Source organism: Podarcis liolepis (assembly GCF_965112155.1).
Source record: "Podarcis liolepis genome assembly, chromosome: 4".
Classification (NCBI taxonomy): domain Eukaryota; kingdom Metazoa; phylum Chordata; class Lepidosauria; order Squamata; family Lacertidae; genus Podarcis; species Podarcis liolepis.
The window spans coordinates 80,823,013-80,835,481 of record NC_139558.1 but is presented as its reverse complement, the minus strand read 5'-3'; the positions used below and the strand labels follow the sequence as shown (position 1 = coordinate 80,835,481).

Below are 12,469 nucleotides of genomic sequence, written 5' to 3'. Positions count from 1 at the left end.
GAGACTTCCAGCAACTAATCATCCAGCATTTAAAAACAGTTCATGGTACGAATACCCAAGGTTGAAGTACTTTATCTTTAAAATTACCATACCTTATTCTTTCCCTCTATTATTGCTGTTTTCTGTGTGATGGTTTCGATTCTGTTTCCTATAGTGCTCCCAGGTTTCAAGATGAAAGGTCTCTCTGGATTGGAGCAAAATTCATACCTATGATGAGAGCAATGAGAGTTTGGTAAGAGTGAAGTAGGACATCAAATTGGTAAGTCATTACAGACAATGGGTTGCAGTTGGGGCCCATTGCGCAGGCTTAATTATGAGATACCCACAGCTAAACTTCTTAAAACATTGTTTAGTTATACACTGTAGTATAGATTTAAGTTCAAGATTTGAATTTTATGGTTTATGCTATAATCTGAATTTTATCCCTCACACAAATCTGAGCACGTTTGAGGTACAGTGTAATATGTGCATTATGTGCCTTATGTAGCCTAAAGACATGTGCAGTATGCACACACACACATTACACAGTGAGCATGCCACTTACACAAGGGTTCAGTTCCGAGGGTCTGTGCGTCAAGGCAAAATTGTACAAAATCAGGAACCCCCAGAACCAACTCCCCTTGATGTGGAGGGCTGCTTACCGGGATCTGGGAAGGTTGCAGGAGGGCCCTGAGAGCTTTGCAGGCCCCTCTTGTGACCTTCCCAGAGCTCTCACATCTCCTTCCCAAAGGCTTGTAAGGAAGGCACCACCATGATTACTGGGCTTTGAAAAGGTGGCACAAGGGCTTGGGGAGAGCCCTCTCACTCCTTTCCCAAAACCCAGTCAGCAAAAAAAACCCCACTGGGGTTGCGGGTGGAGAAAAAATGAATAAACCCCCACCCCACACATAAGGTTGTGATAGTGTAAGTACCGTATTTTTCGCTCTATAACACGCACCCGACCATAACACGCACATAGTTTTTAGAGGAGGAAAATCTGTAGGCATGCCACCCGTAGGCATTCCCTGCATAACACGCACAGACATTTCCCCTTACTTTCTAGGAGGAAAAAAGTGAGTGTTATGGTGCAAAAAATACGGTAAGTTGCGGACTTAATGTATGGTATTTAAATGATTTTTACTTGATTAGTATAACTATACATTGTATAACTTTGCATAACTCTGGGCTGCTCTCTGCCACAGACTCTTCCTACTCACTAAACCCTGTTACTTCTTCAGCTTCTGACACCTCCTCCTCCTCCTAGTCTTCTCCCTCTGACCACTCATTAAGTTTTCCAGGTACAAGTCATTAACATGTGAAACGTATGGACAAGAGTTGGGTTTCATTTACCAGAGAAGGGTTTTGAAGCTCAAGTAAGAAATGTTTAAAATATGAAGTCTCTAATTTCTTTATCTGATTTACAGTTGCAATCAAAATTATTCAACTCCCATCAGGTTTATTATCAAAATTTACCAACTTTCAGCTGTTTGCAATTGAAATAGCAACACAATGGATGCTTAAAAATTCAGCTGAAATTGCAACTTATACTGCATTCTCCAGTTTCACTATTTTTCAACCCCTTCATTGCAAGCATCTTTATTACTTAGTAGAGAAGCCTTTTGCTGCTATGACCTGCTGCAAACAAGATGTATAGTTAGACAGCAGCTTCCGGCAGCATTCCTGAGGAATATTAGCCCATTCCTCATGAGCAATGTCTCCAGTTCAAGAATATTGGGTCTGCGTGCTGCAACCGCCTTCTTCAAATCCCACCAGAGATTTCCTATGGGGTTCAAGTGAGGTGACTGATGGCCACTGTAGAACTTTCCAGGACTTCTGCAACCAAGCCTTAGGGGAAATTAAGGTATGCTTGGGATCATTGTCATGTTGGAAGGTCCAATGAAGCCCAAGCGTCAGCTTCCTCACAGACAACATGATGTTTCCTCCTAGGATTTCCTGATACTTCAATGAATCCATCCTGCCTTTCATACACTTCAAGTTTCCAGTGCCAGAGGATGCAAAGCAGCCCCACAGCATCACCAAGCCACCACCATGCTTCACTGTAGGCAGAGTGTTCTTTTCAGCATATGCTTCATTCTTTCTCCTCCAGATGTAACGTTGATCCATGGGGCTGAAAAGTTCCAATTTTGTTTCATTGCTCTACAAAACAGAACCCCAAAACTTCTGTGGCTTATTTATATGATTTTGAGCATATTGGAGCCAACTTTTCTTGTGCTTTTGGGTCAGTAGTGGTGTAGAGTTCTGGCATGGAAATCTGTGTTTAGTACGGCCTTAATGTGCTCACTGAAACCTCAGTGCCTGCTACCCCCAAGTCTTGCTGCAGCTTTTTTGCAGTCATTTGAGGATTTTCCCCAGCCTGCCTTCTCAGAAATCTTTTTTTTTGCCCAGTCCAGGTAGTGTAACCAGTGTTACTTTAACTTTGAACTTGCGAACTGTGCTTCCAATGGTGTCTCTAGGAACAAAGATAGTGCCTTCACTATCTTTTTGTATCCTGCTCCTTGTTTGTGAAGGGTGATGATATCTTCTCTTACCTTTTGGAACCATTCTCTTGACTTAGCCATATTTCTAACATGCAGCCAAATTTAACACTCAGCAAACCCAGCTCAGGTATTTCATGTGTTCCAGCTCAAGCACACCTGGTGCAACTAATGAAGCCCTTGATTAGTTGCATCAGGTGTGCTTGAGACAACACCTGTTGTATTTGTGCAGTTGTGAGGTGTTGAATAATTTTGATTGCAACTGTATATCCCATTCTATTGCATAGGCTCAGAGTGGCATACAGCAGCTTTTCTAAATGTTAATAGTTTGTCTCCAAGGGGGCTTACAATCTAAAGATCTATCCAAAACCTTATTTAAACTCTGTCATGTTACAGATGGCCTGTTTGATTTCTGGTCAAGTGTGAGAGTAGAATCCAAATTGGCAGGACTGTATTGGGACCTGGACAAATGTGTAGAGTTAACAACCAGATCTTTCAGTATAACTGTCTATGTCTCATAAAAACATCTGTTAGTATTAAGACAGATTCTCCCTTCCAAAGCAGACTCTTTTTTTAACATGAAAAACTTGCTTACATTACTATTTCTTTAGTTCCTTGGTTTCAAAAACTAAATAACAACATGAGAATAGCCCTGTTCAGGCATTCATCAGAGTCAGTTTCAAGTAAAGGAGATGGTTAGACAGTGTTCTTGAAGCTACAAACATAAAGGAGATGGTTGGACAGTGTTCTCAAAGCTACGAACATGAGTTTGACCAAGCTGTGGGAGGTAGTGGAAGACAGGAGTGCCTGGCATTCTCTGGTCCATGGGGTCACTAAGAGTCGGACACGACTAAACAACAACAATAATAACAACAAAAAGGTAAAGGACCCCTGGATGGTTAAGTCCAGTCAAAGGCGACTACAGTGGTACCTTGGGTTAAGTACTTAATTTGTTCCAGAGGTCCGTTCTTAACCTGAAACTGTTCTTAATCTGAAGCACCACTTTAGCTAATGGGGCCTCCCGCTGCTGCTGCGCCGCCAGAGCATGATTTCTGTTCTCGCCCTGAATCAAAGTTCTTAACCCAAGGTACTATTTCTGGAATAGTGGAGTCTGTAACCTGAAGCGTATGTAAACCAAGGTACCACTATATAGGGTGCGGTGCTCATCTCGCTTTCAGGCCGAGGGAGCCAGCATTTGTCCACAGACAGCTTTCTGGGTCATGTGGCCAGCATGACTAAACCGCTTCTGGCACAATGGAACACCATGACAGAAATCAGAGTACATGGAAATGCCGTTTACCTTCCCTCCACAGTGGTACCTATTTATCTACTCACACTGGCATGCTTTCAAACTGCTAGGTTGGCAGAAGCTGGGACAGAGCAACAGGAGCTCACCCCATCGAGTGGATTTGAGCTGCCAAACTTCTGATCGGCGAGCCCAAGAGGCTCAGTGGTTTAGATCACAGTACCACCTGCATCCCCAGTCTTAAGTAAACATATGAGGGGGCCTGTGGGAATAAGCACATGAGCTATGCCTGTCATCATTCTTGTCTGCTAAACACTGGCTGCAAGCATCTGAAGATGGCCAAAGTCTTCTATTTTTTTATACATACTAAGTTTGGAATAAATCCTCACAAATTGTGAAAATATGGAAATTTATGTCAAAACATTTTAAATGTCTTCAATCTTGTAGAGCGGAAGGAGAATGCCACAACGTATTGTTGATTATGAAATTTCAAGAGTGGGCGGGAATGCTGGTTATGTTACATAATGTCCTGGCTCTTAATCACCCTTTATGGAACTAATTTATTGTCTTAAACCTAATTTGATGCATATGGTAATAAGTCTATTGGAATGCTTGTTACATTGCGTTCATCTCTTTACATTCTTTTGGAGAGAGACTCTTGTTTTGTTTAAAGCTAGGTGTTCACAGTTCCGCTTTGAATGGAACAGCTTTGACTTTGGATCAAATGTTTTACTTCTCAAGACCTGGGTGCAAGCTTCTTCAAAACAAATGAATCAAATTCCTGCATTAGTAAGTTACTTTCATATGTAAATCATTGCCTTCAGAAAAGTAGGATTTAAAACCACAAGTTTGTGATCAAATAACTAGCATTGATCAAAGAAGTACCAATCCTTTCCTAAGGCATTAACTTCCTCAGTCCTTTATGTCACTGAACGAAAACAACACTTGATCGTTTCATGTAACATGTATCATAACCATTATATGCAACATCCATTTGGGTAGCAGGGAACTTGACATAGAACCCAGCAAAACAAGTGAACAAGGTTACTACAGTAGCACTACTTGACCAAATGTGCTCTTGAACTGCTGAACTCTTAGCAAAACCTCCTAAATAACTTTTAAAAATGACATTCTACCTTTTCCCCCTAAAGAAATTTGTTTAATTATTTAAAAACCCTAATTCTTCAACTGCCCCCATGTTTAATCAGGTTTTAAAACCCTGATTAAACTTCTGGTTGGGGGGTCAGGTGAGGGGGGGGAGGCCTTCTGCTTCTCTCTCCTCACTACCAGACCATCCAATTTCGGCAGGCCAGATAGCTCCAGGTGGACTTGATCTGACCCAGGGTGAACTGAGGCTGCTTTAACTCAGTTCAAATCACAAGTCAACCCAAATAGGCCTGATTTGGTTCAGGATCTGGAATTTGGCCAGATCCAGTGCACAGCCCTAATTTCAGTTACTATTATATAAAATAGTCATTTTGATGCCTTTTTTTTTTGATGCTGTTATTTTAATGCTGTTTTAGTTCACTGTATATTACAGTTACATGCTTTTATTTTGTAAATCATCTTGAGAAGGCTATTACCTCTAAAGCGAATATAAAAGGATTGTACAGGCAATCCTTTGTTTTGCACAGGGGTTACGTTCCGTATCCCTGCGCATGTTGGCATGGCCCACATAAAGTATTCCACCTTGGCCCACCCCCGTTTTGCCCGCCCCCATTCTATCCTGATGTTTTAGTGATGTTTTAGGGTCACTTCTGGGTTTGGCACTGTGTGCACATGCACGATCGCACATCAATTGGGTGCAAGCAAATCAATTGTTGCCTGTATTTTATTTTTTAAAAATGGCATTTCTTTTCCCACTTCTCCAAGATTCTATGAAAATGGTACAATTTCCCTTATTTCTTTATTTCAGTGTTTTCCACTAAAACAATATATGAGGAACTTGTGGCTCTCCAGATGTTGCTAACCAACAACTTCCATGATTCCTGACATCTTGACTGGAGCTAATGAGACTTGGAGTTCAACAACAGTTGGGGGGGGCCACAAGTTCCCCATCACTGCACTAAAACTACTGAAAGCATGTCCAGTTTGAAATAATGTCCACCTGCATTTGGTAACAATCTCATTATTACAGTCATTCATTGCATTTATAAGCCACAAGATAATCTACAGATTTCCCTGCGTTAGACTGATCCAGGGTCAGTTTGTGATACATAAAAGAGCACAAATTGTTTTTAAAAGCTTGTTTCACAAAGAATTACATCAGTTCAGTTACTGAAAACTGTGGCTTGAACTAATTAATTCACAATGATCACTAAACAGAGGAAGAGCACACACTTTGCAAACATTAGATCTCCATGTCAATTGCAGTAATTATCTATCTGAGGAAAGTATACCCAGGAGACTGTACTAACTTAAATGGGCCAAAGGTCTGACTCAGATATAAGACACCTTCATATGTTCAAATTAGCTAAAATGCCTCAAAGAACATCTTTAATGCATTAGAAAATTCAGAGTATGTTGCTATCAAAGAAGAGGTGCTGATGTAACTGGGGAAAGTTCCCAGAACAGTTGTGCATGAATGGATGTACTTTCTAAATAGTATCCACTCAATGCAGAACTTCACCATTGATTACAATACACTTCTGATAAAAACACATCCAATCAATTAAAAACAAACAGTGAAAAGCTTAAGTGCAATGGTTTGAACCAAACAGAAGGCAAACAGATAATGTAGGACCAAAATTAAGCTGCTTTAAGCGCCTTTAATTTCATCAGGAGAGAGTTGAACATGTTACTATCACTGTACAAATCTATAATAATTCTACACACTGAGTGCATAGTTTACAAATTATGGGTTGTTTTTTAAAAATTGCCCATTTATTCCTTATCCACAAGAAATCCCATAAAATCCCGTAAAACAAATCTAATCATCTATATCAAAATACAAAATACTAATTAAAAATACTAAAAATAGAAGCTGGATCCAAACAGCTACTTTCAGTTACCCAGAGGGTTTGATCTGCCCAAGGCTGACGTTTCTGCCCCTTTTAAAATTCTGGTTGTGGGGAGTAGAAATGGATAACATACAATGAATGGTAACAAAAATAGGTGACAACGACAACAAGGAGGCTGCTTACTGTAATGCATAACATAAGAAGACAATGGAAACTCAGTAATATTAATATACCTTACACTTAAGAACAAAATAAAGATTTGACATAATAGGAATTTTGTTTTTTAATAAATGTTTTTATTTTTTTGCAAGGTGGGCAAGTTTTCCTTTCCCATCACATTGCTGGGTTCAAAAAAGGTCAAGACATGCTTTAATGACAATCTGTGGTCCTTGATATATTAGAAATGGAACTGAAAGCTGTTGGAAGTTGTGATTAACCAGGAGATAATAGCCAAGTGGGAGAGCATGGCAGGGACAGAAACACCTCATCTTCAAGGGAGCTCAAGTGTGTAGGAGATGTGATCTAGGGTGGCCATTTATAAATTACAAAGAATGTGGAAATGCATCACACCCAAAATGGTCAAAAGAGGACACCAATTTGATACAAGGTTGTATGTACAGTATGTATCACAGAAGTAATTATTGTAATTTAAATAAAAATGCAATCCATCTCACCAGTGAGGAAAACTGTGCCAAGGTAATCTGTGTATCTGTTCAGTCTGTTGTCCAGGTACTAATAACTAATAGGCAGCTTCAAGGCCCCACTCTCCCTTCTTATAGTTCTTTATCTTTAAACTGCACTTTGACTGGCAGGTCTTAAAACAGTAAGATATATGATGACAGTGTGGACAGAGAACATGGATCTTATAGGTCTACAGTCAGTTATTCATACACTAGCCAGGCTCTGTCCAAGTAGGATCCGCCCCAGAACGTTCTGCTGGCACACAGAGAAAGAGTTAGGGTCAGAAAAGAACACTGGGAGATTCCTCACATCCCAATCCTCTCACAGCTGAGAGTCAAGCTAAAGTTGTCACATCATAAGGCAAACAAGGTCTGCACTCCCTGTCAAATCATTGCAAAAAGGGTGTGGGTGTGTGAATTCCCTAAACCTACTTATGGAGATCATAGACATTTTGGCACTTCAGGCAAACCACAAAATGGTGCCACCCCGTGACCAAGAAAAAAGGGGAGAATGACGATCTGCATCAGGAACAAAGGGGGAGAATAAAAATCTACATCGGGGACAAATGGGTGAGTGAAGCTCTAACCTGGGAATGAGTGGGGGTGGGGGAATCAAATCAATCACACCCACGGGTGAAACAAGGCTTTATTTCCCCCGGGTTGAAGACCCAGTTTAGTAACCCCCCACGCACATTTGTGTACATACACGCAGAGGCTGGGACCTTAATGGCACCCCTCTAGAGGCTTTACCCCAGGGCAAAAAATGGGGCAATCCCCATACCATAGTTGCAGCACAATTGAAGTGGGAATCAAAGGGTATGCGGGGGTGGGTGGGTTTGCTCTGAATCACAGTGGACAAGTACAGACCCTAGGAGACCCTAGATGGCAGCCCCTACCATTTCCTCCCTAGGGGTGGGAGGAGGCAAACAGTGCCTCCTATTTGCCAAGAGGCCGCTCTTGAGGTGGCATTGGCAGGGTGGCTAAAGCCAAGGAAGTGGCAGATCTAGCTTCCAAGGAGTATGTGGCAGTGGTGGCATCAGCGGGTGAGGCATTCCTTGGAGGACGGATCTGCTGCCCCGGTGGATCCTGCTACCCAAGGCAGTCACCTCACCTTGCCTCATGGGTTAGCCGGCTCCGATTACAGCTAAGGAAATATTTGAACCAATGTCTTTCTTGTTCATAGCTCAGTAGCCTTGCCACTGCACTGCACCAGCTTTCATATTCACGTCTTCAAATTTTAATATTGTTATTTCCAATTCAGGCTTCTGAGGTTGTTGTTCTGACCTTGCAGAACTGGTTGGAGGTGCAAAGTCCCTTGATTTTTAATATGTGGTGATTTGTGGCAGAATGCAAGTATTTGTGTCAAGCGCACTTATGTGGGAGATGATAGATTTCTGTGAATGTATAAAATCCATCATGACTTGTTCTGGTTTCACTATGAATCACCTGGAAATATTGCAAAAATGCATTCATTGTGCATTGTGATACTTAACATTGTCAATCATGGCAATTAATTATCCATGTATGATAAATGGGTCATCCTGTTTGCTATTCAGAAGTACTTATTAGCTCACAGGGATGACTTGTAGCTGGAAAGTATCCAATAAAAAAGAGCCGTGCAACAAATGGTGAATATTCAAAAACATTTGAGGATTATTTAAAAATCCATGTCAATAGCAATAATTGGTCATATTATTACCCTACACAACCTGGAAATTGTGTACTGTGGACACAGTGGACACAACATATGCATATTAGTTCACAGAGTTTAGTTAAAAATGTGAATCACAAATCTCGCTCTTACTTTGCTATGCACGCAAACTTGCACCTTTTGTGCACATGCTTAGGGATCTGATGGCCAAAATTAGAGAAACAAGCTATCACTTTGGGAAACCATTAGTCATTAATCCCAATTTAGATTTCCACAGATATTTCAAGAAAGGGGAAGGAACGGTCAGAGCTGTTAATCTGACACTCTGATTCCCCCCCCAAGGCACTTGCTGTGTAGTAGTTTTGGACATTTCCAAAGAAGGATCCAATATATGATGTACACATTTACTGTGTGTTGGTGTTACATATCTGTATATGTATTCCATATGTTACTGAACCTTAAAAGTGCTTAGGACATAGATGAGCTATTGAGAAGAACTGGAGGACAGAGGGAGGATGGGGGGAGAAAGACGGCAAGACTCTAAAGGATACATCATACTCTTAAGGAAGTAGATTGTGCCATGTTTGAAGATGCAAAGATAATCACTGTGCTGGGAACCGTCTTATATTCAGGAGGAAGCCAAACAACAAGAGGAAAGCAGTGTATGCTCCTAATTTCGCACAGGAAGCTCCCAGCACCTCCTGCTTAAGTTAGATAAGAAAACTCCCATGGCCTATTCTGGACAAGGCCACTGTTATCACCCTTAGCTTCACACTGTCCTCTCCCTACTCCACAGTTTGCTCCCTTAATGAGATCTTACCTCCATTTACTTGCAGCTTGCCAAGCACAATAGCATGATATATTTATAACTATGGAGAGGGAAGTTTTCCAAGCTAAGAGTTTACTACATGTCACCTTGTCAATTCAAAATAAAAAACAGCTGCTTGATTGAAATGAGTAGCTTTATTACCACTAAGTCATAGATTCAAATTACTGAATGGGTTTGGATCACAGGGAAATGTATAACTGCTGCCTCCAATCTAGTCTCATTATATACCTCTTACTTTATCAGAACAAAATTTCAAAAAAAGGAACACAATGCTAAGCCAAGGTATGTGCTTTGTAGAAACTATACCTCAAGGACCACCTCTTCTACCTGGACCCCAAGATCATCCTCTGAGGCCCTTCTTTGTGCACCTCCTCCATGAGAGGTCTGGATGGTGGCAACACAAGAATGGACCTCTCCTGCAGTGGCTCCCCATTGTGGAGGTTTGGCTGGGCCTTCATTATACACCTTTAGGCACCAGGCAAAAATGTTCCTCTTCTCCCAGGCCCTAAGCTAATTGAAATCCAATGCCTTTTAATACATTTTTGTTCTTATTTTTCTTATCTGTTTTGTGGCTTTTATATTGTGATTTTATGTTTTGAACTGCTCTAAGATATACGGATATAGGGCAATATACAGATTTAATTAATTACCTTAATAATATCAGACTGTGGGAGGTTAGACGACCTAAAATATGAAAATAAATATAAGACGTTCCCCACAATGATGGGCACTTGATACGTTTAGAAAAAAACACAGCTATATATCAAACTTGGAAAGAAAGCTAGAAGAGTTCCTTACCACAGTATTTTAGTCTGCCTCGCTTGCAGACCTATTGCTTTAATTTTTTCATAACTTTTAATTTCAATTCAATTTGAATCATTCTACAAAAATTACAAGGACATAGTTGGCACTCCTGTCAGTGAGTGACCTTGGAATGGCCCAAGTTGTCAGTTCACATGTGCCATGTCAGAGGACCTATTTTGCCAGAACTCTACAGTGAGTATTTCTGAGAGCAGACTTCTTTGGAAAAACACTTTTCACCAAAGTATCAGTGCAATTTTTCAGAGTACTCCCTCTGAAATGACACAGTTTATGTGAGCAGAACTGCATATACAGTTGTTCACACATAGTAGCCACCTGCACCAGCTTTAATACATTGCGGCACTGGCAGTCAAACCAAGTCACCTTGGCAGTGTTCCAGTAAAGGTCTGCTCCTTCTTTAACCCTACGCAAGACACTACAACCTCTCAGGGCTCATTGTAGCTGTTATGCTCCTTTGCTTCCTGAATCAATGAGCTAATGTTTCTAAATGCAATGAGATTACATGTCCTACTGATTACTCAGCACCCTGATGTCTGGTGCTTCAATGGACTCCACCATGCAGCTAGATACAGTCTTCTGCAGTTCTCCAGAAACTGCTAGGTCGTTTATACACTTTTGTGCATGGATGATAATCATATACAACCAGCTAAATGCTAAAGTTTAATTGGTGGAGGAGGAATGAAGAATTATAGTCCTTTCTTCAATCACACTCACCCATGATTGCATTTTATTGCACCCTTCTGCAAATGAGCTCACAATGGCTTGCATGGTTCCCCACCCCTCTTTTTACGCTCCCCTTTTTATGCTCACAACAACCCTGGGAGTTTAGGCTGGGAGATGCTCAGAGGCCCAAAGTCATTCCGTGGCTGAAGGGGGATTTGAGCATGAGTCTTCCTAGTCCTATGCTCTCTGACATTCTAACCAAACTGTGATGCACTTCAAGATATATACCAAAAATGTGTATAAAAATGTGTATTTTATGATAACATGGATACAGAAATGTGTAAAATAAATAAAAGTGTAAAATAACATGCATTTTCATGTGGCTAAAAAAACCCCCAAACCCCAGAAGTTACAGAAATTGGATGCAATACATATGAACGAACACAGACAAAACTGATACGAACCAGAAATAGACTGATCTATTCATCCCTAAGTCAAACATATCAGAACATATATCAAAAGGAGAGAAGTTGAAAGGGGGGAGATTCTGGTGGTGGTCCCAGAAGCAAACTGCCTGCCGTCACGTGATGAGGAACAGCCCACACCATTGGCCCCGGCATCCCATGAAGTAAATGATGTAATGTTTCTGCAAATGGTGGTCACCATTTTTCTGTAGTAAAATTGCTGTATTGGGTTACTTTAGCTGCCAAAATTTAACCAGTATTTGTATGCAGTACAGACCCTCAGTCTACTCTCTCCACAGCAAGCAACACTCTTTATATGAAATGCTTACTATACAAAAATGGGTTTGATGCTGAGCTTCCCCATGCAAATCCATAAAGATGGACTCATTGGGTAAGACTTGCTTTGAGAGAATTCCGTCCCCCTTTTGCTTTGTCTCTAGTCTTGTAGTTAAGATATGTATTCCTTCTGAATACAATAGTTACATTTAACTATAGTGGTTGTTATGAACTAGTATATTATCACCCATGGAACTAAGCCACTTAAGATAACGACTATACGAGTAATAGCATCTTGTGGCAATGAATCCCATACACTAATTTCCATACACTAATCTTACACTACACTATCTCCTTTGTGTGTTTTGAACCTTCTACCAATCAATTTCATTGAACAATTCCAT

General features: G+C 40.8%; 1 protein-coding gene and 1 long non-coding RNA gene across 8 annotated transcripts in view; one reads left to right on the top strand and one right to left on the bottom strand.

Moving 5' to 3' along the window:
* FLT1 (fms related receptor tyrosine kinase 1) overlaps window positions 1–12,469 on the bottom strand; it is a 138,959-nt gene that overhangs the window by 62,419 nt on the left and 64,071 nt on the right. For all 7 annotated transcript variants that reach the window (XM_083498858.1, XM_083498859.1, XM_083498857.1 and 4 more), the window contains one exon: window positions 93–207. In XM_083498858.1, coding sequence (XP_083354984.1) covers window positions 93–207 — 115 coding nt within the window. The remainder of the gene's footprint in view (window positions 1–92; window positions 208–12,469) is intronic.
* LOC310704950 lies at window positions 157–8,145 on the top strand. Its single transcript, XR_014525113.1, has 3 exons — window positions 157–259; window positions 4,394–4,509; window positions 5,636–8,145. It is a non-coding gene; the product is annotated as an uncharacterized lncRNA (long non-coding RNA).